The sequence below is a fragment of the Scardinius erythrophthalmus genome, assembly GCF_964197995.2.
Source record: "Scardinius erythrophthalmus genome assembly, chromosome: 5".
Lineage (NCBI taxonomy): Eukaryota > Metazoa > Chordata > Actinopteri > Cypriniformes > Leuciscidae > Scardinius > Scardinius erythrophthalmus.
The window spans coordinates 38,994,402-39,021,167 of record NC_138225.1 but is presented as its reverse complement, the minus strand read 5'-3'; the positions used below and the strand labels follow the sequence as shown (position 1 = coordinate 39,021,167).

General features: G+C 38.0%; 1 protein-coding gene across 2 annotated transcripts in view; it reads left to right on the top strand.

Annotated features, from left to right (window-relative positions):
• abr (ABR activator of RhoGEF and GTPase) overlaps nt 1-26,766 on the top strand; it is a 409,594-nt gene that overhangs the window by 151,592 nt on the left and 231,236 nt on the right. Inside the window, exons 1-2 of one of the 2 annotated variants that reach the window (XM_081366270.1) lie at nt 12,303-12,724; nt 19,305-19,403. In XM_081366270.1, the coding sequence (XP_081222396.1) occupies nt 12,602-12,724; nt 19,305-19,403 (222 nt within the window). In that variant the 5' untranslated portion in view covers nt 12,303-12,601. Of the gene's footprint in view, nt 1-12,302; nt 12,725-19,304; nt 19,404-26,766 lie in introns of those variants that run through there. The other variant, XM_081366269.1, reaches the window with a different exon arrangement.

Here is a 26,766-nt window from a genome sequence, read left to right as displayed (position 1 = left end):
AGAAGGCAAGTTAGGTATTCCAAAGGAAAGAGCTCCATGATGAGTTTATGCCAAGATGTTTTAGAAGGAGGTTTGTCGGTAATCCACGACAGGAAAATGTTCTTGCGTGCAGCATAGGTGAGAATATCATATAGTCTGCCTGAACCAGGACTGATTTTACTTTCTCTATATCCCAAAAGTAACAAGACAGGATCACAGGTCAAAACAGTTCCAAAAATAGCGCTCATATCTTCCAGAACATCTTGCCAGTGTGACTGAATTTTAGGACAGTACCAAACACAATGAGTATATGTACGCAGTTTTGCATTTAAGGCAATCAGGAGAGGTTTGAGGATACATTTTATGTCTTTTGCTAGGAGATATTTGCAATCTGTGAATAATTTTAAACTGTAACAACCTGGCGCGATTACAGACAGATATTCGTTTTGTTTGATTACAGATGGCATCCCATTTCTCCTTATCAACCCAATTCAGTTTGCCATGTTAGTGCTGCGTCTGAGACTGCCAGTATGACAGATGTCTGGTTAAGCACATTATAAAAAGAAGTGATCACCTTCTTAACTGGACATTTGAGTAGTATTTTTTCTATTAGAGATAAAGAGGCTTCAGAAGCAAATGTAGTTTTTTTTAATATAAAATCTCGCACTTGGAGATATCTAAAAAAATGAGAGCCAGGGAGGTTATATTTAGCCTGATTTGTTCAAATGAGGATAAGGAGGATCCCACAAACAAATCACACATCTTTTTAATTCCTTGGCGTGTCCAGATGTCATAACCTGTATCTGTCATGCCTGGTTCAAAGTCAGGGTTTCCTTGCACTGGGGAAAGCAAAGGAGTCAGTAAAGATCTTCCCTCCAACTTACGCACTGCAAACCATGCTTTAACAGTATTAACAACTATAGGGTTGTTATTGCACAAAGTCCTTACAGACTTTATATTCTTACAGGATAAAAGACCAAGCAATGAGCAGTGAGTATGAAACTTTTCTAGACACAACCAAACAGAGGTGGGATCCTCCTTTACCCATTCGGCTACAAACCTCAAATGTGATGCCAGCTGATACAATCTGAAGTTAGGCACATCCTCCCCCCCTTTTGACGTAGGCAACTGTAACCTTGGAGAATTTAAGCCTGGGTTTTCTTTTATTCCAAATAAATTCACTCAACCAGCTATTAAGTACTTTCAGTACTTTGTTTGAAAGTAGTAAGGGGATCATCTGTAAGGGGTAGAGTAATCTAGGAAGAACGTTCATCTTAATAAGAGATACCCTACCAAGCAAAGATAAGGGAAGAGAGCACCACCTTTGTAAATCTCTTTTTATGAAATCTAGTAGAGGAGTGTAGTTAGCCTTAAACATTTGGTGAAACATAGGGGTGATATGAATACCGAGATATACAAAACCAGATAGGGACCAACGAAATGGAAAAGGTACAAGGGAATTAGTCCTTCCTCTGAGAGCCCCCAGAGGCATCGCAAGAGATTTAGAAAAGTTTATTTTGTAACCCGAAAATGTTCCAAATTGGCGAATTAGTTTGATAAGACGGGAAATAGTTGAAGCTGGTTCTGATATATATAATAAAATATCATCCGCGTATAGAGAAATTTTATGTTGAGTGTCACCAGCGCTAATTCCTTTTATTAATAAATCTTGCCTGACGGCCGCGGCCAGGGGCTCAATCGCCAGGGCGAAGAGGGAGGGGCTGAGAGGACAGCCTTGGCGTGTCGAGCGGTAAAGTGAAAAATTGTTAGACCTACAGCCATTAGTGATAACTGAAGCTAAAGGGTTATTATACAGCAAACTAATCCACCTTATAAATGTCTCTCCTAAATTAAACTTATGTAAAATATGATGCAAACAAGGCCACTTAACACGGTCGAAGGCCTTTTCCGCATCAAGAGAGATGATTAGACTTTCGATATTCTGAGTTTGACATATATTAATAATATTTAAGAGTCTTCTTACATTGTGGCTAGAACTTCTTCCCTTGATAAACCCCGTCTGGTCTTCCTTGATTATGACAGGCAAAACTTTTTCGAGTCGGAGCGCTAGTATCTTAGAAAGTAACTTAAGATCCTGGTTTAACAAAGCGATAGGCCTGTAATTAGAACAGTGATCTGCGTTCTTGCCCTTTTTAAGGATAACTGTGATGTCTGCCTCTCTCAAAGATTGAGGTAGAAAGCCGGATGTAAAAGAATGCTCTAGCATAGTCAAAAAAGGGTCCAATAGCACGTGGTGGAACTCTTTATAAAAATCGCCAGTCAAGCCATCTGGCCCGGGCGCCTTCCCTGATTGTAATGTTTTAAGTGCAAACAGGGCTTCATCTTTAGTAATAGGTGCATTTAATTCAACCTTCTGAGTTTCAGATATAGTAGGAAGAATTATTTGAGACAGAAAATGTTCCATATCCACAGAGGCCCCTGGGGGAAGATCAAGTCAAGTCAAGTCAACTTTATTTATATAGCGCTTTTCACAATACAGATTGTATCAAAGCAGCTTCACAGTATTACATAAAAATAATCTAAAAATAATCTTTAATCTAGTTTTAAACTGGGAGAGCGAGTCTGAGCAACGAACAGTATCAGGAAGGCTATTCCAGAGTTTTGGAGTTAAATGTGAAAATGATCTCCCTCCTTTGGTTGATCTGGATATCCTAGGTATGACCAAAAGCCTTGAATTTAGTGATCTTAAAGAGCGCAATGGATTATAGGGCGATAGAAGATCCGTTAAATAAACTGGAGCTAAGCCGTTTAGGGCTTTATAAGTCAGTAGCAATACCTTGTAATTAATACGGAACTTTATAGGTAACCAATGTAGTGATGATAAAATTGGTGTTATATGGTCAAATTTTCTTGATCTAGTAAGAACTCTAGCGGCGGCATTTTGGACTAACTGTAGCTTGTTTATTGAGGATGCAGGACAACCAGCTAATAAAGCATTACAGTAATCAAGTCTCTAGGTCATGAACGCATGAACTAACTTTTCTGCATCAGAAACAGATAGCATATTACGTAGCTTAGCAATGTTTCTAAGGTGGAAAAAGGCTGTTTTTGTAACATATGAAATATGATTTTCAAAAGACAGGTTGCAGTCAAGTATAACACCCAGGTCTTTTACTGTAGAGGATAAAGTAACAGGACATCCTACTATGTTAAAGTTGTATTGTGAGAGGTTTTGTGGGCGTTTTTTTGAACCGATAAGTATTACCTCTGTCTTGTCTGGATTTAATAAAAGAAAATTGCGCGTCATCCAATCTTTTATATCTTTAACACACTCTGTCAATTTGGATAATTTAGCGTTTTCATCCGGCCGTGATGAAATATATATTTAAGTGTCATCAGCATAACAATGGAAACTAATTCCATGTTTCCTTATAATATTTCCAAGTGGCAGCATATATATTGAGAATAATAGAGGGCCTAACACAGATCCTTGCGGCACTCCATAGTTTACTGGAGTTATGATCGATTTTTCTCCATTTAAATAGACAAAATGGTATCGGTCAGATAGGTATGATCTGAACCAGCTTAATGCTTGTCCTTGAACACCAGTATAATTTTGTAGCCGATCTAAGAGTATTGTGTGATCTATAGTATCGAACGCAGCACTAAGATCAAGTAAAACTAGTATTGAGATACAGCCTTGGTCAGAAGCTAAGAGTAAATCATTAGTGATTTTAACGAGCGCATTTTTTAGTGCTATGGTGCGGCCTGAAACCAGACTGAAACTTTTCATAGATGTCATTTTCTTGTGAGAAAGACCCTAGTTGGGCAGACACAACTTTTTCTAGTATTTTAGACATAAATGGAAGATTTGAAATGGGTCTATAATTTGCTAGGTTATTTGGGTCTAATTGTGGTTTCTTAATGAGTGGTTTTATAACTGCCAGTTTAAATGTTCTTGGAACATGACCTAAAGTTAAAGACGAGTTAATAATATTGAGGAGAGGCTCTTCCACTATAGGTAACACTACTTTCAGTAGTTTAGTTGGTATGGGATCTAATAAACATGTTGTTTTAGAGGAAGTGATAAGTTTATTTAACTCTATTTGTTCTATAGTTGTAAAGCACTGTAATTGTTCTTGCGGGGTGATAATCGAGGCTGAGTTATAAGGTGCGATTGAGGATTGAACGTTTACAATTGTGGTTCTGATGTTTTCTATTTTGTCAGTGAAAAATTTTATGAAATCATTACTACTAAACTGTAACGGAATATTTTGTTCAGGTGACACTTGTTTATTTGTTAGTCTAGCCACGGTGTTAAATAAAAACCTAGTATTGTTTTGGTTATTTTCTATTAGTTTGCGGAGGTGCTCAGCCCTGGCTACTTTTAGGGCCTTTTTATAACGTGACGTACTGTCTTTCCAAGCGATTCTAAAAACCTCTAAATTAGTTTGTTTCCATTTACGCTCTAAATTACGGGTTTCTCTCTTTAGAACACGCGTAGTATTGTTGTACCATGGTGCTTTAATTTTCTCTCTGACCTTTTTTAGTCTAATAGGTGCAACAATATCCAGTGTTCCAGAGAGAATGGTGCTCATAGTGCTGGTTAGTTCCTCTAGTTCATCTGTTTGTTTGGGTTCACTGAGCATCTGAGACAGATCCGATAAGCAATTTGAAAAATGATCTATGGTGGATGGAAGGATTGTTCTGCCTAATCGATAACGCGGCGCAGCATGATATATTACAGGGGTACGTAATATGCAAGTTACCATGTAATGGTCAGTTACATCATGGAAACTTGTGGAATGATATCTATATCGGTTGGATCGGTTCCATGTGATATAATTAAATCGAGTGTATGATTAAAACGATGAGTTGGTCCGGTAACGTTTTGCTTAACCCCAAAGGAGTTTAATAAATCTATAAACGCAGCCCCTAACGCATCATTTTGATTATCTACGTGTATGTTAAAATCTCCAACAATTAAAGCTTTATCGACATTGACCAATAGGTCTGAGAGAAAATCTGCAAATTCTTTTAGGAAATCAGCGTAAGGCCCTGGCGGTCTATATACGGTAGCCAAGGCTAAAGATAATAGGGATGTTTTTCTAGCATCTAAGAGCGTAACATTTAGTACAAGTACTTCAAATTAAATAAACTTATAACCCGTTTTCTGAGTAACACTAAGAAAATCTCTATAGATTGTTGCAATACCGCCGCCACGACCAATCAGACGGGGCTCGTGCTTATAGGAGTATCCTGATGGAGTAGACTCATTTAGACCGAAATAATCATTTGGTTTAAGCCAGGTTTCAGTAAGGCAAAGTACATCGATGCTATTATCTGTGACTATTTCATTTACAATAACTGCCTTAGGTGTGAGTGATCTAATGTTTAAAAGACCTAGCTTTAGAAATTGTTTTTGTTTACTAATAGCAACATTTTCTGTTTTAATAACAATTAGATTTTTCCTAGATCCTGCAGTAGATTTATTATTTGATCGCACTAAACGAGGAATAGACACAATTTCTATGCAATGATCTACACTAGTATTTATATCAGTTAATTTGGTGCAGCAGAGACTATGATTTGGACTTTTGGTTACTAGTCAAAAGGTATTTAACATTTTGGAGATGTTATCCGACAGAAGATCCGCTCCGAATCTGCTTGGGTGTAAGCCATCAGCACGGAAAAGCCTAGGACGCTCCCAAAACAGATTCCAATTATTTACAAAGAGCAGTTTCTGCTCATTGCACCATGACGTTAACCATTCATTTAGCGCGAATAATCTACTAAACTTGTCATGTCCTAGACGGTACGTGGGAAGCGGTCCTGACACAATGATCGTTATATCAGGCGATGTGCTGCGTACCCTATCGATCAGATTCCTGAAGTCTTTCTTCAGAACTTCCGTCTGGCGCAGCCTGATGTCGTTCACTCCCGCGTGCAAGACCACAGTTCCGACGCGCTCGTTATCGTTCAGAATCTCGGGAACGTGAGCAGCGATTTCAGAAACACGAGCACCAGGAAAGCAGTGACTGTGCACCTTCCTTTTACCTAATATAGCGTGGACGTGCCGAATGATGGAATCGCCGATGATCACAGCATCGCGTTCTGTTTCGTGAAGAGGGGAGAAGCGGTTTTGTGTGGATAACTCGAAAACCGGGAGGGTCGGAGAGGGTCTTGGTCTAGACCTGACTCGCGTCTTCCGCTGCGGAAATATCCAGGCTTCGTGGTGGCGTGTTGGAGCCGGAGTGAACGAGACCATGGCTGATCGCGACCTCGGCGCTCGGGACCGATGCTGAGTAACGCACGGAGTCAGCGGGTTAGTAACGTTAATCTCTGATTTGTGTGCATCGGCGCGTGATGTTTCAAGAGCTAACCGCCGGTCTATCAGTTCGGCTTGTCTCACTAAAAGGTCGTGGATCTGTTTCTCAACAGCTTCCAGCTCAGACTGCACCGCATGCAGCTCAAATGTGTCCTCACCTGCACCAAAAGGTAGACTACTTACATCTGATATATTCGCCATTTTAACAGATTGACAGTAATTTAGCAACGACGCTACCAGTGCTGCTATCAATATTAATACTAATTTATGACTGAAGTCATACATATAATCCGTCTTTTTAGTGGTACAGGTGTAGAGTAGACGCACGATAGGCGAAAAAATGTTTGTAAGTGAGTGTTGAGAAGACGCGTTCAGCCGTGATCCACGAACGTAACCTATAAGAGTATCCAGCGTTGGATCACTAATAGGCTTGAGACGCGTCTGCTCAACAGTCCGCGTTGTAACTATGAGGTTTGAGCAGTAGTGCTACTCAGTGAGGAAAAGTAGAAAATGTTTGTTGTAAGTAAGTTTAAAGAGTAAAATCAAGAATTATAAATCAAATCGATGGAGCTCCAAAGACAACAACGCGTTCAGACGTGACGCATGCGCATTCGACAACAGGAAGTAAGTATAATGCTATGAGAACATGAACGAGAACAAACATAGATGACGCTCTGAACAGTCGAGATCTTGTTTATGTTTTTATTATCAAAATAACGAATACCGGCAGTATCAACTATTGAGGTGATTATTTGAGGATCTGATTCGACTTTAGTCAAGTAAGAGAGATACTTGCTGGGTTTATCCCCAAATTCATATAGTCGCTGTCTAGAAAAGAGAATAGAACTCTTAGCCCGTTGGGTTAACAAGGCGTCTAATGCGGCTTGCAAAGCGCATTTATTTTGTAATAATAATGGGTCAGATGATGAAGTTAACATTTTCTCAATATCCTTTAAATCTTTCTCAAGCTTTGACTGGAGCTCTGATTGCCTTCGTTTCTTAGAGGCAGAGTAGCCAATTACTAAACCTCTGATATATGTTTTTGAAGTCTCCCAAAGTAGAGAGGGGTCTTCAGTAGACTGTGAATTTATATCCATAAAGATTTTAAATTCACTAGTCATATAAGATACAAATTTCTCATCTCTTAGAAGGCGTGAATCAAATCTCCATCTCCTGCTTCCTGCAAAATGTCCAGCAGTAGTCAATTTCAGACAAACCATAGCATGATCACTAACAACAATGTTCCCAATTTCGCAAGATGAAACATATTGTATGAGGGACTTCGGGACAAATAAATAATCTATACGAGTGTGGCATTTATGAGGAGGGGAGTAAAATGTAAATTGTTTGTCGGATGGGTGTAAAGTTTGCCACACATCGTTCGCCTGGTTTGTTAAAGCAGAGCTACGCGAGGGATGCTTATCGATTAGGGGATTGAGCAAGCAGTTAAAGTCACCCCCCACTAAAGCTACAGATGACGATATTTCTGTAAATTCTAAAAATGCTTTTGTTAAAAGATCAGGAGAATAATTAGGAGGGCAGTAGGTTCATCACAGTAGTTTCTTCTCCCTGTAAGATTCCCTTAATAATAACATATCTTCCACGTGTGTCCTTGACACACGTCTTTAAATTAAATGGTATTTTCTTACTTATAAGTATTACAACACCCCTACTGCTGGTGGTGAAAGAGGAAAAGTAAACCTGGCTAACCCAACCATATTTCAATCTAAGATGCTCACTATCATTAAGATGCGATTCCTGAAGCACTCCACATCAATTTTCTCCTTTTTTAGTAAAGCAAATACTTTTCTCTGTTTAACCCTGCCTCGCAAACCCCTCACATTCCATTAACTAAATTTGACGTTATTATTTGACATTATCAAGATTATTAATATAACAAGTAATTAAACCTTGCACAATAAAGCAATTTCGACAACCTAATGATGCATCGTAAAATACAAAAAATAACCAGATCAGAGCTGAGCATAACGACCAACCAAACCTCACTAGACATGAGGGGGAAAAAAGAACAGCAAAGGACAATAGTAGAAGAAAAGGAAAAATGTAAAATTGTAAGGTATAGAAAACTATAACATAAAAGTTCTTTTGAGGGGAGATTTTATGGGGGCCACCTTTTTAGAATGCGCCCTAAAGAGGTGCATAAACACTTGCCAGAACTTATACAAAACGTGGTAGGGACAAAAGCAAGCGTCCGCGAGTAAATATGTGATCAAATCTGAATGCAGATCGCTTTCTCAACCAATATTAGTATAAAACACATGCAAGCGGGTAATATAAATAAAATCTTAAACACAACAGGGACTGACTTACAGTCTTCATAAGATGGATGTGTGAACACACACATGATATAACCCACTGCGTCATAGTAAATAAACGTTCCTCAACCTTGGTTTGCAACACCGGACACAAAAGAAAAAACATCGGCTGGCGAAAGGAAGGTTTTCTTTATCCCGTTGAACGACACCTGTAGCTTCGCTGGGTAGAGCATGGAGTATTGTGCGCCAATATCTCTGAGACGCTTTTTAGCCTCCGCAAACTCTTTTCGTTTCCGCAGCACTGCAGCAGAGAGGTGATTGTAGAAATAAATCCGCTTGCCGCCCATAGTAATGTCGCCTTCCACCGCTTTCCGTCGCGCCGCCGCCATCACTCTCTGCTTATCTGGGAACGAGTGTACCCTGACAATGACCGGGCGCGGCCGCTGGCCATCCCCGGGTTTGGGTGCGAGGGAGCGGTGTGCACGCTCAAGCTTGACACGGCCACCCTTCATATCCACGCCGAGGAAAGTTGCCAGCCAGTTTTCAAAAAAACCTGGGGCATTTTCGCCTTCTGTGTCTTCGGGGATATTAAAGATACATATATTCTTTCGCCGTCCCCTGTTTTCCAAATCGTCAATATGGTCAGCGAAGGCCTTGACTTTCTCCTCTAGGGCCTGTGTTTTAGCAGCGAGAGGCTCGGTAGCCGTTTCTAGCTGTAGTATTCTGGCTTCCGCTTCGTCCAGGCGCTCATTAGCTCGTTTCAGCTCGGTTGTATGCGACGTGACTGTTTTCGCCAAAGGATCCAGCTTTTCGCTGATTTGGAGCATGATCTTTTTTGTCATTTCCTCAAAAGCTTTAGCAAGCCCGGGCTCCAGTTCAGGTTCAGACGGGTTGCTGCTGTTTTCGACGTCTTGTTCGCCATGTTGAGCTAAAACTGTGGCCGAGGTGTGAACAGATGGTGGCGCCAGAACCTGATCTGGTATCGCTGGGGGAAAATTTATCATAAAGTTAATTTAATCATAAAATTACTTTTTTACATAATCGCTTTTTTACTTCATTGCATACAATTTGCATTAATAAGTGCAGTTACTAATAATATTTCATGTTTGTTTATTGGAAAAATATCAGTAAAGCACTGAGCTTGAATTGATATGCAGATAAAATTGACTTTTATTAACAACAGTAACGTGCAAAAACCTCATTTGAAATATTATGTTAAATATTCTACTCTTATTAAAAGTACCATTGTTGTTCTATAGTATCATACTGATCTGACCGTCATCTTCAGTGATTATAAAATGAGCACTCTTTACTTGTTTTCTGTGTAAAGTTTTTGTTTTTCATGACTTTGTGATTTCCTACTTTTTCCGTAAATTAGGGAGTTGAAATAAGGGTTTGCACAGACTAGTCGACTTTGATTCTCTGCCATGACACTTAAGGCTTGACTTCGACTATTCGCTGATCGTGGCCTATTGAGGGCGCAAAAGGATGTGAAAACTTTAAAGTCCACTTTTGCGCTCTGCTTCCAACAATGACAAATAAAGTGCGCAAATATAGAGCGCTTCACAAGATATGTTTGATCATACTATCTGGATGGTCAGATGGTATGAATGCGCGTTTTAAACAGATTATTGTACACATAAGTTAATTGCCATTCTAAACTAAAGCACTGCTGTGTTGTAACACACACACACACAAACAGAAGCTTGCACATCATCTGCAGATCGCTCGCACACACAAACATTCGGAAGCGAAGAAATGTATTGTCAACACTGTTCTGTGATTTATCAATAAAATAGCTTAGAAACTGAAAAGTTCTAGCATATATTTCTTAGTAACTAAAACCCACAGCTTCACTTGGTAGAGAGACGCTGTCAGGTAGAATTAATTCACACAGTCACTAATGCATTCATATAGATGTAATCTTCACTGTGCTACCGTGTCTGTATCTGATTTAGAACTAGCAGAAATCTGTGAGAAATATAACGACTCAAAGACAAAAGAACTGACAAAAATAAGCTGTTATATAGGAGCAATTGTGGGCAGCATTGTGTCAAAGCCATAACTGCGCACAAGGCAACCTGGGTTTGACTCCCAGCTCAAGGCTCAGGCTTATTTGTTCATTAATGATGTAATCAGCGACTAGTAGACATCGACCCGACTTCAATTTTTTTTTAAGTCTACATTTATGTGAAGTCGTTCAATCAGTGGTTGAGATGGCTAATAAGTTAATAAGTGCTCCTCTGCCACCATCTACTGGTTATAGTTGTAATTTCATGGCTTTTTAAATAAGTGTTAGTTTTCCTACATCTATAAACTTTTAGTTTTACAAATCATCATTAAAATAACATTAAAATTGGATAATATTTAGACCTTTGAATTGTTGGAAAAAGTGTGAAGCACTTTAAAGCCCTTAAAAAGTGCTTGAATTTCACTTTCAAAAGGTTGTACGAATAATAATGTGTATAAATACATGTGAATAATATACATTATTCTATAGTTTATTCTAATATTCATTATTTTCCCAGCGCTAAGTAGTAATGGCGTCGCATACTCAAGATCGGCCCAAGAGTACCTGTTCTGAGCTCGCACTGTGCTGACTAATATTGGTCCGAGCTTATAAATGGTCCGTGCAGTACAGCTTAAACGAGTAGCGCAGTTTTGTTTCACTCTCTCATGTTTTGTTTCTCATATGCAACAGAAATAGCGGTTCTTATCAGTTGGGCAACGTGGTGGTGTCATCAGTGCGACCTCTAACAAAATTTAGACGCATCGGGGACCATGCACCATTAGGTCGCAGTCTGGAGCCCTGTTTGGGGAACCCAAAATGGTTCTTTGGCATCACTGTAAAAACCCAGTTTTGGAACCTTTATTTTTAAGAATGTAGGTTGGCCCTACAGTCTTGAGATTAACCAGTGATTAAACCTGCTATTAAACTCATTCAGGTTTAAGTCATTGTATAATACTTGAATTCAACAGGAACAACCACACAAAAAGTGGTAACACTTTATTTTACAGTGTGTAAAACAGTGTGTAGTTACTGTAGTAATAACAATAAATTATGTATAATTACATGCAACTAACCCTAAACCAAACCGCAATCCTAGCCCTAACCCTATAGCATATGCATGTTGTTAATTATTATTACACAGTACTTAAATGCATAATTACACTGTAACATGCATACCATAAAATAAAGTGTAACCCAAAAAGTTCACACTTTATAAAAGGTGTTTTAACTACTGTGTACTTACATAAAAAAGAATGATAAATGTTAGGTACAATGTACTTAAGTATTTGTATTGCAAAACAGTTTTGTTGTTATTGTGGTGGGATACGGGTAAGGTTAGGGACAGGTTTGGTGGTATGGTTAGGTTTAAAGGTGCCACAAGCGACCTGTCTTTGCACAGCCCTGGTTAACAGTGTAATTATAGATACCTACAGAAATGAATTACATCTGTAATCACATGCAGCTATTTTTTTAAATACATGCCTTTACGCAATAAATGCTTTGTATCAAATTATTTATTTAAATGTTTGTACATAGTAGTTAAAGACACATAAAATAAAGTGTGAATAATAAAGAGAGTTAGAAAATAATAAAGAGACCTGTTAAGGCCAGAAAGAAAAATGGTGGACAGTCTCTTAACCCAGGGCACCCGGAATTGACACACACCAGGAAGACAGAACTGCGGTCAGGGGGAGGGACGTGATCAGCTCAAGCCTGTGTGTGTGTGTGTGTGTGTGTGTGTGTGTGTGTGTGTGTGTGTGTGTGTGTGTGTGTGTGTGTGTGTGTGTGTGTGAGAGTGCAGAGGCGGGCCATTCGATGTGTGTGTGTGTATACGAGAGAGAGGAAGCAAGTAGCTCTTTCTGTGTTTGTGTGAGAGGGAGGACATGTTACCGTTTCGGTGAGAGAGAGAAAAAAACCCTCAGTGGGCAGAGGAGGTAGAATTCCAGTGGAGGCATTGATCTGTCATAGGTGGCTTGTCAAAACTTGAAAGGAAGGAAAGCAGTGAGTGAAACGCAGGGAGAGGAGAGAGAGGGATCAGCCGCCAGCATGGAGGAGGATGAGGATGAGGTGCTTGGTCTTTTGGACAAAGTTCTGGAGGATGAAGATTTGTTTGACAATGAGATGGACTTGGACTGTCCATTTACCCCAATGGAACTACAGGCGTTTAAGGTGAGAGAGAGAGACAGGCTGAGAGGTGAAGAGACAAGACAGCACTTTTCTCTTCCTCTGCTGGTCTCAATGGCTAAAAATAGTAAGGTAGAAAAGTATTAAAACATTTCACGACGTGGCTTTAGTGTTTGTTCAGTTCCCTTTTGCTTAGTTTGTACCAGTCATATGTAGCAACGGTGAGTCTGTATGGTCTTAATGATCTTTATCCTGTTCTAACACAATTGTCGAGACAGAAATCACTCAGATAAAGGCAGAAACTGGGCCAGTTTTTGCACAAATACAGATGTTTATTCACCAACTGTTGCTGTGATTTTGACTCTTTGGCATTTCATTTGGTATAGTTTGTTTGGTTTGGGATGTTTAGTGTTTCTATAAGAGCATCCATGCTTCCTCAGACTCCACCAGCAGTTACTTCACTTTGTGGCTATCATTAGCACAATCTCATATTCTCTATAGTTGGACACTCACATTCACAGGCCATAAACACACCATTCTCGTAAAGGCACAGTTACCCTAAAATAAAAATTCTGTTAATATTTTCTCACCATCATGTCATTCCAAACCTGTCTGACCTTTTTTTGTTGTTGTTGTTGTTGTTGTTGTTTTTTTGTTGTTGTTTTTTTACATACGAGAGTGAGTGAGAGTAAATTTTGATCGAATTTTCATTAGTTTGGGTGAACTATCCCTTTATAACATTTCTCTCACAATACATTTGGTGCACGGTCTGTGCACCAAATGTCTGTGCTTCTATGTCTAAGTCTGTGCTTCTAAAAGGGTTAAGTTTTAGACTGACCTGAATCATGTGAGTTTGAGTTACTGTTGTCCATGTACACAGAAGATGGACAGTATAATGAGCTTAAAAAGAAAAAAGACATTTTAGCTGTTAAGCAGCACATGTTTTGAATGAGGATAAAGAGGAGCAGTTCTTAGTTTACTAAATTGTTTATATTTTATATTTTGACATAAAATGTTAAGTGGTCAGAATATACCCCCAAAAAGCCCACCCCGCAATCTCTCTGATATTTTGGTATATCCCTATATCTCTGCCTCTCTCTCTCTCTCTCTCTCTCTCTCTCTCTCTCTCTCTCTCTCTCTCTCTCTCTCTCTCTCTCTCTCTCTCTCTCTCTCTCTCTCTCTCTCTCTCTCTCTCTCTCTCTCTCTCTCTCTCTCTCTCTCTCTCTCTCTCTCTCTCTCTCTCTCTCTCTCTCTCTCTCTCTCTCTCTCTCTCTCTCTCTATTTATTTTACACTTTATTTATCTTACACTTTATTTTAAGGTGACATAGTTACATTGTATCCAAGTAAGTACTGAGTAAAATTAATTAAATTCATATACTTACTATAGATTTATGGTTACGGTTAGGGTTTGATTTAGGACATAATAACATAATTAGTTACTTGTAATTATGCATAATTTTCTGTTACTGTTACTATAGCAAGTACATGTAGTAATGTGTAACTATATCCCCTTAAAATAAATTGTTGCCAATTTTTTATTTTGTTTATTTTTTATACTCACCAAGGCTGCATTTATTTGATCAAAAATACAGTAAAACAGTAATACAGTAAACTACCGTTTAAAATATCTGTTTTTCTGTAAATTACAGTAAATGTAATTTATTCCTTTGATGATAAAGCTGAATTTTCAGCAGCCATTATTCCAGTCTTCAGTGTCACATGATCCTTCAGTAATCATTCTAATATGCTGATTTGGTGCTCAAGATTTTTTTTTTATTATAATCAATGTTGAAAACAGCTGTTCTGCTTAATATATATATATTACAATCTTTGATTAATGTAAAGTTCAAAAGAACATAATTTATTTAAAATAGAAATTTTGTAACAGTGTGTTTACTGTAACTTTTTGTCAATTTAATGCATCCTTGCTGAATAAGTATTCATTGCTTTAAGAAATCTTACTGGACCCAAACTTTTGAATGGTAGTGTATAAAATAGATATTTTATACTTCCCTTTCAGTGGAAGTCAATATTTTATTTCCCATCTTGTCACTCTTATCATCCACCAAATAATGCACACCTTTCCTCCACCAAAATTTGAGGTATTGTTCATGTCCATAGCACAAAATATGTAGGAAGTTTGCTGAAATTTAACACGTCTTTAAAAAGCAAGTTTTTTTTTTTTTTTTTTGTTGAAAAAGCAAGCACCACAAATAAATAGTGTTTCACCTTAATGAAAACTAATCACAACTGCTAATTTTAAATGAACCTTCTATTAGCATTCTATTAGTATAATAAATGGTGGGCCAATGTCAGTGGATCATTACTAATATAAAATCCCTAAATTTAGAGGCTGACTTTTGCTTGTTTGTTTCTAGTTTCAGGATATCTTGCAGACTCAAACCTGCATCATATGTGTGAGCACCAAAGCTCAACGTGTGAAGAGCATGTGCAATATCCATTGTGTCACAGCTCTCATCAGTTACAGATATTTTGATGTGTTCAGTCAAAATCAGATGATTTTCTCACAGAAGAAATTAAGGCTTGCAAATACTTTTTTCACAACTTTTTTCCATTTCAAATAGGAAAATAAGTGACACTTAGAAGAACTTCCCAGACTCACTTCAGTCTAACATGGACATTCATTAATATTAACAATATATTCTGGTAGACGAATGCATTTCTTGGTCTGGCTGTACATTGTCTGTTTAGACAGTCTAGGAACTTCTCAGTCTCTGTAACTTCCTCTTTTGTCATGTTTGCCCATTCTTTGTCTTTCACTAATGACACTAACTGTGTTTATAAATAATTTTCTTCCTGTGTCGTCATTCCTTATCAATATCGTATCGCTATCAGCACTGGGCACCGTAGTCACTGCTATTCATTAAATAAAAGCTGCTGTGCAACACTTAAATTCTGAACCTCAACACACATGAATTCAAATCGCTCTCATTTTAAATTTTTTTTTTTTTTTTTGGTTTTTGGTCTCCCTAAAATTAAATTTAATGGTTACCAAAATTTGGTAACAACATTCAGTAACACTTTATTTTACAGTGTCCTTGTTATATATGTTACATGTACTTACCATAGTAATAACAGTAAATTATGCATAATTACATGCAACTAAACCCTCAACCAAATCCTAATCCTACCCTAACCCTATAGTAAGTATATGTAGTTGCTTTATATGTAGTTGCTTATATATTTAAGTACTCAGTACTTAAATATATAATTACACTGTAACAATGACACCTTAAAATAAAGTGTAACCCAACATTATTTTAAAAATATCTGTCATGTTACACAGAAGAAAGTAAGTTTTGGAACAACGTGACTGAATAAATGATAACAGAATATACATTTTTGGGTGAACTATCCCTTTGAGGGTCTTTAAAGGGTTCTTCGGGGTTTTCACAGTCTGTTTCAAAAGTAATCCTTTTTTATTCGTTACACGTCCAGTATTAGGATATTCATAACTGTCATAACGAGTCCTGGCCTAACTTTAGTCTGAAATGTGTTCATTTTTCCCCTTCAAGAGAGTCACAGAATAAATAGTGCCCTGGACAAAGGAGGGTTTGTGAGTGAATTATAAGGGCAATGGTGGGGATATTTGGCCGCTTTCTTTATGCAGTTAGTCATAAGGGTGGTACTTCCTGTCTTTTCAGATAGAACTGCTGTTTATTCCTTTATGCAATCAAATTTCATGGGTTTCAAGCAGACCCAGTCATGTTTTGATTTATCCTCATATATTTGTGGTGGTTTTGGTGGACAGACATGGTGGGAGAATTTACACATACAGTAATTGTTGCTAAATATTTTTTATGAACTCATGAGCAAGAGCTGTTGTAAATGGAAAGTTCAAAGGGGGATTTGGTTTAAAGGCTTATTTGGAGCAAAAACATGGAAGCAGACATTTGAAAGTTGGATTACACTTGAAGGCTCCTTAAGTTTTCCTCTTTCACTCATATTCACAGGTGTTTGTTCAAATGGCTGGGTTTAGATAGCATGTCTGTGTCTTTGTTTGAACACACAAACACAGAAACAGTTTGAACTTTGTACCTGGATGGGTGAATTCTCAGGGTGTGTCTGTGCCTGAGAAATTTCACGCCAGAGAGAGAAATAAAATCAGAACAGACTAGTAGTAGGAAAATCTGAACACACGGCTTGATTAACTACAGGTGGTGCCAATTTCTTGAATATCACAACAAAAATTTACCTATCCATATGATTCACTACAGTTCCCAGCTGAAATGAACACTAAAGGCAGTAAAACACAAACCACTTTTGTTCCTTTTCACACAAATTATGATTACAGACTAATTTGGTTGAAGCCATTTTCTTGTCAGGGCTTTTCTGGCTGACAACAACTGCAGATAAGTACTTGTTTAGGATTCTGTTAAAGTCAGATTTGGGGTTTCCAGACCTAGGTACATGTGTAAGAAATCAAAAGGGATATTAGTTTGAAAAATATTCTCTAAGAATCTGTGTACCTCTTGCCAAAAGGGTACAGCCTTTCGGTAGGCCCAGAATAAGTGATAATGATTAGCGTCGCTGTCGCCACACAGTCTCCAGCACCCTGTTCCTATGTTTTGGTATGCTTTCTGGTATGCTGGGGTAAAAATCTCATTAAGTTTTTCCATCCAAATGCTCTCCAAGTTAACGAGTAAAGGCGGACATACACTGTGCAACTCACACTGAACGAGTAGATCGCATGCGATGTAAAGCCAAAGCTCAGGATTTATGTGCTCACACTACACGGTCCGAACGTCGAGCTGCGACTTCACTGCTCACACTATATGTGTGAAATATGCGCGAATCAGCGCGATAAACCCTCGTGCTGGGTTGCGCCTATAGACAATATCATGTATCCAGAGATATTTTCAAAACAAGCATCAGCTATCAATATCAAGATGATTTAGCATTTCCAATTTATGTATTAAATTATTATTAGTATTATTGTATTATTATTATTATTATTATTATTATTATTATTAGGGAAGGGAACAAAGCTGAAAATCGGCCCGACCTGAAAAAGAGTCGCACGAGTAAGAATTCGGCTCAAAATCAGACAAAAATCAGTGTATGCACGCCTTTAGTTGTCTTCCACTGCATTTTACACATTACTTCCCAGTCATTCTTGTCCATTGCTGTGCCTATTTCCAGATTTGTGTTTATTCAGAATGATGCTGACTCTTCTGTCTGCGCCCCCCTTTGTAATTTCATCATATCTATTTCTCATTTGTAGATAACAATAGAAGTCTTGATTTACCAGACCATGTTTCACCTTGAGAGTTTGATTGTTAGTTGTCCGTTATGTGTAAATGTAAAGTAAGAGGTGAGGCCTTTCTCTGCCCACTCATGGGATCTTTTATCATGTCTATTGGGTACAAATTCCATGTAATAGGCACACCATCTTAACATCGTCACTGCCTTGGTTAGTTTATTATTTTTACAAACTTGATGCCAGATCTTAAAAGTTAGTTTTAACCACGGATTATCTTTATCTGCCAGGTGAGCCAGTAGTCTCTTATCTGCTACCATGGCTTGTATTGGAGGGCCATTAGTAATGAATTGATTTTCAATACCAATCACCTCAAAACACCTTTACCATAGTGTATGATTTGCAAACTAATACATTTTGACATTTGTGTCACATAGCTTTCTCCATATTTATTGCTTTTCCGCTGTAAGTAAACTTGCTTGGTAGCTCACCTGGTACAGCATTGCGCTTGCGATGCAGAGCTCTTTGGTTCAAGTCCTGGGTAACATGGTTCACCAAAATAGCTTGAAGTCATGTACTGTAAAAACAAGGTTAAATGGCTTGGTTGCTTCAGCAAATGTGTTTTTTTGTCTCACATTTTCTTTCTTAACACTGTCGGTTGCATTTAGTGTAGGGTGGTATGTTATTTTCAAACATAATAGAGCATTAACCTTTAAACTCCACTTAACGGACATTTCATTTGATTCGAACTGCCATGATATGTGCATGAACCAACCTAAAATATTCATCTGTTTTGAAGTCAAATGAACACACTTATTAGGGCCACTTGATTTTGAAACTGCCGTAAAATGTGCAAGAGTGAATTAGGTAATCCTAAAATGAAAATTCTCTCATCATATTCTTACCTTCATGTTGTCCACTTGTATTACTTTCTTTTTACTGTGGTGCATAAAATGTACATTTTTGAAGAATATCCTGGCTAAACTTGTTGCTGCCAAGTTCCAAAATGACAAAATGTTCTTATTACTTCCGCACTATTTTACCAATCCTCTAAAGCTATATAGATGCATTGTATGATAACAGGCTGCAATTTAAGTTATTCACTGACAATCTTACATTAGTGAAATTATGGCAAAATTTCATTACAAAAACAGGTCCTTTGTCAATAGTGTAGCAATTTATAAAGCACCACTCACATAGAAATCACTTTTATACCAAGCAGCTTTCGGTTTTTACTGCAGTGCAGTGAATGTCACAATGTGAATGTGAATGTGAAATACAATAGCATAAGTCATTTGGACCATTTTGATTTTGCATCAGTTTTGAAGCTTGATAGCCCCAGTGCGTGTTATATGTTTTTAGATTCGCCTGATTTATCTGTATTGTATGTGTTTCTGTTTCAGGGAGACATGGAAAAAGGTCTGGAAATGAAGAAACTGGTTCTGTCTGGTTTCTTGGCCAGTGAAGAAATCTATATTAACCAGCTGGAGGCATTGCTGCTAGTGAGTACTACTGCCACAAATATTGTCACTCACACTTTATGATAATCTTGATGTAGGAACGTCTCAGTTCTTGGTGTGTGGAGTGTTTTAAGTAAGCAATATAACATACTCGAGGTTTGCTGTTGAAGCACAGCCCCTTTAGCTGTGACTGTATTCACAATGCAGCATGCCTAGAGTACCTTATTGCTTTTATAAAATGGTTACCACAATACAAATGTTAAAGACGAAAATATATGTATTAATGTTACTTTTTTAAATTAAAAATCTTTAAATTCCATCCTTCAAGAAAAAATTGTCTCTGACAGTAGCCCCGTTTACATGTAGCATTGTATTCCGATTATAACCAGGTGCAAGTCCAATCAGAATGAAAATGCTCCATGTCAACACCTCAATCGGAATAAAAATGCTCAAACCGATTGAAATTTCAGTCGGATTGAAGGGGGTGGAATAAACCTTTTCATGAACCGATCAAACGAAAGATTACACCATGTAAACGAGCTGATCCGATTACTTTGAGCGTACGTCTTTATGCGCATGCCTGGTTTTGCGCCAGATAATTAATTCTAAATGTGATTTAAATACGTCCTGTTACTAGGCTACCAAATAAACAGAAACAGACGCGAATAAGTTGTGTGCCCTCTTTCTTTTGTGAACGTTCACAAACGTCATAAAAGGTAAATCACTTTATTTCTGTGTGACTAATGTGCAATTTTGACACAAATTAATTCATTATGATTAATGTATCGCTTTTTATTGTAAACCTGTGGTAAAACATCTATTCTTGGGTTTTAAATATTTAATTAAACAACAAAAATGCCAGCAAACAGTCGCTCTTGTTTTGCGATCACGCTGTTTCCAGTGATTTCTTTCTGATCAGTTTTCTGATAAAACTTCCTTTTTTTCTTCTTTTTTTTTTTTTTACAATAATAATATATATTTAATTATATGCTATAATGAGTGTGATATGAGTATGAGAATGAAAAACTGATGCAAATACAAAACAAGACAATAATAAACAAAGAACAATAGCCTACACAATACAATAAAACGGCCCGTTTATGGCTCGCACTGGCCCGACAGTGGAAACGCGGCTGATGCCTACAACTAACGCGACAATTAAGTGATGCACCATCTTGACAGGATTGAAAACGTGGAAATAATGAGCTTCCAGACCCGGCAGACAAGCTGTGTGCGCATGTCAGAAAATGATTTCGATTGAAAGCGTCAGCACATGTAAACACCAGATCGGTTTAGATAATATCCCATGTAAACAGTCAACCGGAATCCGTCAATAAGAACGATCTCAATCAGAATAGCAAAAAAGTGTGCATGTAAACGGGGCTAGTGACAGTAAACGACAAGAAAATGTTCCTAGATGTAATACCGTATCTGATGGATGACTAGAAACTATTCTCATCTACACAATATAGGATATTTCCTCACACACATACATATGCTTATTTCTCTGCATGAGAAAACATTCGTTTTGCATCTTTTATTTGAAACCAGACCTGTTTGCGGTTCAGCGCAACATAAGAAGTGAAGGTTGCCCAGCATAAACACAGTATAACGGACTACAGTTCTACCTGAAACAGAAAACTTTAAAATACAGTTATTTCCTCTGCACTTCGGAAACTGTGGGCTGCTTCCACATATACATGTGAAAACATTCTTTGAGAGGGAAGCGTGTGGCCTCAAAAGTAAATGTGAATGTCGCAGACATAATGCCAGCAGAGGTCGGTCTTTCTTAAATAAATAAATAAATAAATAAACAGTTGCTTTTGTCGAAATCATATTACATGGAACAGATTTCACAGTATATTGATTGTTTATGTTGCTTATGGTGGTTGCTAAGGGTGTCACGCAGTGACACAGATCTGTTGGGTGAAGCAATCATAGCCGTGCTTTATTGTAAATAAAACACACCTATTTACCAATCAGCATCAATTACCCTTGCTGTTTGCAATCTTGTAACTTTAAGACTTTTTATGTAAATATAGTTATGATTTGCTATCATAAGGAGGAAGGAATTTACCTTTCATAAGGGCAAGGAAAAGTTAGTTTTCCACAATATGGCTGCTTAGAGTGCAGTAAAAAGAGCATGCGTACACTAAGCCAATCAGGAAGCAGCATTTCCTATTTATAGAAAAAGCTGAAATCTGAAGTCTAGCAGTACTTTGTTCCTCTGCTGTTTGAACGTGTCATTTCCTGTCTTTTTTTTATCTGCTGTCCAGTGTATTCTGTGCAACAATGTATCACAGCAGTCAAATATTCAATCAGTTGTGCCAGTGTTTCTCTTGCCATTATTTCTAATCACAATCTAATGGGAGTTGAATCAACAGCGGATTTCTAGATTGTTCATTGAATTTGATGAGAGGATGCAGAGCAAAAATGAAACCCCCATGATAAACAATGATTTCCTCTCTAATGATTTCCTATCTAATTAGACACACACACACACACACACACACAGACACACACACACACACACACACACACACACACACACACACACACACACACACACACACACACACACACACACACACACACACACACACACACACACACACACACACACACACACACACACACACACACACACACACACACACACACACACACACACACATCCCCTGAAAACCAATGTGAGTATTTGTAGTGTGCTAATTATGCTGGACACACACTGTGCCACCTACTGTTACGGTCTTTTAGGAACACCTGCATATCTCCTGTCTTAGTTTAAGTAAACCTGCTGATTAATTAATTACAACAGACCTGGGGTTTTATGTATTTCTGCTCTCTGCTGCACACTTCCCGTCCAAACATTACACAGTACTTTGGACCCACAAGCAAAATAGCTACAAATACTTTGGCAGAGCATACTGTATATAAATGAGCAAGCACACATTTATTCATCTTCTCCAATCATTCCTTGAAATGACAGAGGGGGACATGATTCCTGTCATGCTGATGGCATCCAAATTTGTAATTCATCCAAAATATGTTTGGTGGGGCGGTGGGCATGCTGACTGGCACAGATTGTACAGCTGACCATTTAATTTGAGCAGTGTAACTTTCATACTTGGTTGACTGCATTTTGGTTTGATGATGAACTCGCTGAAATGTCAAGTTAGCAACAGTAGAACATATATGTTGTGTGTGAGCACACGTGTAAGGCACCTGTGTGATCAGTTGGATTTAATAAAATAAAGAAATAAAGAAAACAGATACGATACGCTTTCTGCTGTCTCAGTTTCTGTGAACTTGTTTGTGGAGCATGTTGTTTATGCTGCTATTTATGAATGTATACTTTATGAATATAAAGGTAAGAATGAAAAGAATGTAAGTAAGAATGTCTCTTTTAAATTCTAATTGTCGTGTTTTCTGTCACCATTTTACATTTTTCCCCTGAAACGCTGAAACTAGTGCTTATATAACATGCCTTGATTCTGTCACCGTCCAAAGCACTTGAATATGACCTGAGGCATGCTATTGGTTGCCAAGTATAGTCATAACATTCTAACACCGTATTGTTTCACACTACACACGTTTGGCACTACAAAAGTGGAGCTAACCCCAGGTAAAAAGTGGTGCAAACTGCTTCTAAATTACAAGAATGAAACAAGTGTGTTCCTTTACCCAGAGTTAAAAGCGGCGTTTAGAACAACGGTAACCCGGGGTTAAGCCGCAGCACAGTGTGAAAAGCCCTATGGATTAATTTTATGATGTCTTTATGAAGTTTTTGATGTTTCACAGTTCTGGTGTAATGCACTTTCAATGGAGGGACAGAAATCTCCCACGTTTTAATTTGAAATATCTTAATTTGTGTTTCTAAGATGAATGAAAGTCATACAGGTTTGGAACGACACGAGGGAGAGTAATTGATGACTGAAATTTCAATATTTTGAATATTCATCCTGGTGTGAACAGGCCTTAAGTCTTTATATCAGAAGGTTGTTAAGAACATGAGAACATAAATCCAGTCAAGTGTGTCCAAACCTATAACTGGTAGTGTAGCAAAGAGGCATGTGACAGTATAACATTTTTATGTAACAATAATTGCTGAAGCTTTTATCAGGGTATATATTATATTATCAAGATATTGAATTAAGTTACCAAAAAGTGTTGTCCTCCTAACAGGTTTAATAACTTTTTCATATAACAAAAATAACATTTAAATACAATAAAAAAATACACAAACTTGTATAAAGTAAACAAATGTTTCAGACTGATTAAAGTGCAAAAGAACTATAGAGAACAGTAGTTTACAGTGAGGCCCTTTAAATTAACATTAGTTAATCCATTAACTAACAATGAGCAATATCTACATTTGTTCCAGTAGTTATTATTCTGTGTTATTATACGGCTATGTGTCATACATGATTCTGATTGGTCAATCGCTCCATCCAGCGGTATGTTATCCCCCCATAACAACAGTTAAAAATGAATAAAACAGGCTCATCCGGGTAACTGTCACTGAAGTCCGTGCTTTACTCTTGCTAGGAAATTTTTTTCCTTGTCGATGTTTTGCGTTTAGTGAGCTAATAAAATATTAAAACTCAAATCAATATTTTGTGTACAGTTATTTAATTGTCATCCGCTATCGCGGACTCACTCTCTCTTGTTTCATACAAATGCAGCTGCTGCCATTTTGCTACGATTGTTTTGTACACTGTAATGGATTATAAGATAACAAACAGGTTTGATTTTAAACAAAAGCAAAAGTTTTGATTCAAAACAGTTTCATCTTAAATTAATATGTCTTATCCCCATAATTATTTATGTGGTGAAATACCTTGTAAAAAGTGGTATGACTGCACCATATCCCTTAAATGTCAGTCTAGTTTGAACTAGGGTTGTGACGATGAGGAAATTTCTCCACCGGTTAATCGACATGTGACAACACCGGTAATACCGGTATCACCGTGGGGGTGGGGGTTTCCTCTTTTTTTCTGCTTTTAAATAGCTTATAAATGCGTGCGTATTATACTTTCACTTTCAGTTTTGCGGGAATTGGCAATTTGCGCGTCAATTGTTTGAATGGACAACAACGAAACTACAAAAAACAAACAAACAAAAAAACACTGATATTAAACATAACTTTTATTAACATAACGAAAAAAACAACAACAACAATGCTACAGGCTGAAAAAACTGTAGAAATTGGAACCAAACAAATAACACCATAGAACGTTTATTTCGTAGCCTATGTTAGAATGTTTTTAAAATGAATAAGAAAATAAAATAGAAAGAAAAATAAATAAATTGCAAAACGTTTAAATAAGATTAAACGAATGAACAAGAAACGAATATAAAAGAAAAACTTCCAAAATGACATTAGGCTACAAAAATGACAAGTCAACAGTCTTAAAAAAAAAAAAAAAACAAACAAAAAAAAAAAACACTATAAATTGTTATTTATTAACAGTGCAGTCTACATGTTCTTTGCCAGGAAACCCAACATGTTGACCATCTCTGGCTTAAGATGGGATCTTGTGGGGCTCACTATGTTCCCCATCGTGCTGAACACTCTCTCGGATGCGCAGCTTGTTGCGCACACGCAAAGATACTTTTTGGCTACCTTTGCCAACAGGGGGAACCTACTTTGGTTCTCTTTCCACCAGGCCAGAGGATCCTGCTCTGCGTGAATGGGGGATTCCTGAGCATAGGTGGAGATTTCCGACACCACCATTTCTGGAATAGTTAAATTTACTGTCACAGTGTCTGATTTTCTTTTTAATAAACTGGCCAACGTTTTTTTTCTTTTGGGCTGTGGGTCGACCACGATGTCGGCTTCCTCATTTTGTTCTCCCTCTTCTCTCATGGAGTGCACTGACTGCGCTTTCCTACCGAGGATGACCGCTTCTTCCTCTATCATCTTCTTGATCTCTTCGACATTCGAGTCATAGTCACCTTTGTAGCGCGGGTCCAGGAATGTTGTCTTGCGCATAAGCTGCTGGCTTGCTTCTGGCAGAGCTTTATATTTCTCGTCTAAAATAGACACGATGCCGGCTTTAAGGTTGGCTGTCAGTTGGCTGTCATCATCCGATGGGGCCAACGTGTCCTCTTTAATGAGACGCAGCACAGGGAGAAGAGATGACGCGGTCACGTAATTCTCTCCAGACAGAATGTCGGTAAACTCACTTACTGGCTTTAACGCTTTGTTCAGCGATTGCAACACATCCTCATCTTGCCATGTGATGCTCACATTGACTTTACGATCTTCAGCAAGAACTCGATTGATGGCCGTCCTCTGTTCTAGCATCCTATCAATCATTTTTTGCTTAGAGCCCCAGCGAGTTGCACAGTCCTCAAGGAGAAAATAAATCAATTATTATTATTATTGTTATTATTATTATTATTACCATCAATGATAATAAAAAAAAAACATAAGATGTGGTATGAAACCCGGAATTTCCGAAAAAGTGCACGAAAAAATCTCAAACTTTCACTTAAGCTGTTCTGCAAAGGATAACGGTTTAAAGCAGTTTAATTATAATCTTTAATTTATTTGATTTTATTTACAATACGTTTTATAATATTTTATTTACTATACTAAATAGCCTACTTTTTTTAAGAACTAAGAGTAAACTTACCGTGATGAGCGAGTGCTCTGGGAGGCCAAGGTGGACTTGGGCTTTCTGCAGCTCCCTTCTCCTTTTCCAGCTGTGAGAGAACATGCCGTTTATTGTGCGACAAACAGAAAGGGCACGATCCGTGCGGGCTTTCTCCGTCTTCTCAATAGTGTTGGACACAGCTAAGTTCAGGTTGTGCCCAAAGCAGCTTAACCAGGGCCAGCCTAAATTACGAACAGCCGCTTTAATTTTGCTTCCACTGTCAGTCGTGACACAAGACACATTATCCTCTCTTAATCCCCAGTCATGCAGAGCCTCATCCAAAGCATCAGCCAAGTTAGCAGCAGTGTGGTCCTGTGGCAAAAAACTTGTTTGGAGGCATTTTGACACCAGTGTCCATTCTGCGTCAATGAAATGGAAAGTTAGCGACATGTACGGTGTCATTTTTGTACTCGACCACATATCTGTTGTAAGTGAAAAATACTCGACTGTGGTGGAAATGGCTTGTTGCAGCTCACCACGGAGACGGTTGTAGGCACGTGGAACAGCTGTTTTTGAGAAATATGTACGTCCAGGCAATTCGTACTGGTTGTCGAGTGTGGTTACGAGGTCTTTGAAAGACTGTTTTTCAACTGTGTTGAAAGACACCATTTCTTTGCAGAGATACTTGGTCACTGCATCAGTGCATTTGTTCCACCTCACACTGTCCCTCTTATATTTTGTGCATCGCTTAAATGCATCACTAATTGATGGCTGCACCTGTTCGTCTGGCTTCTGCGGTCGAT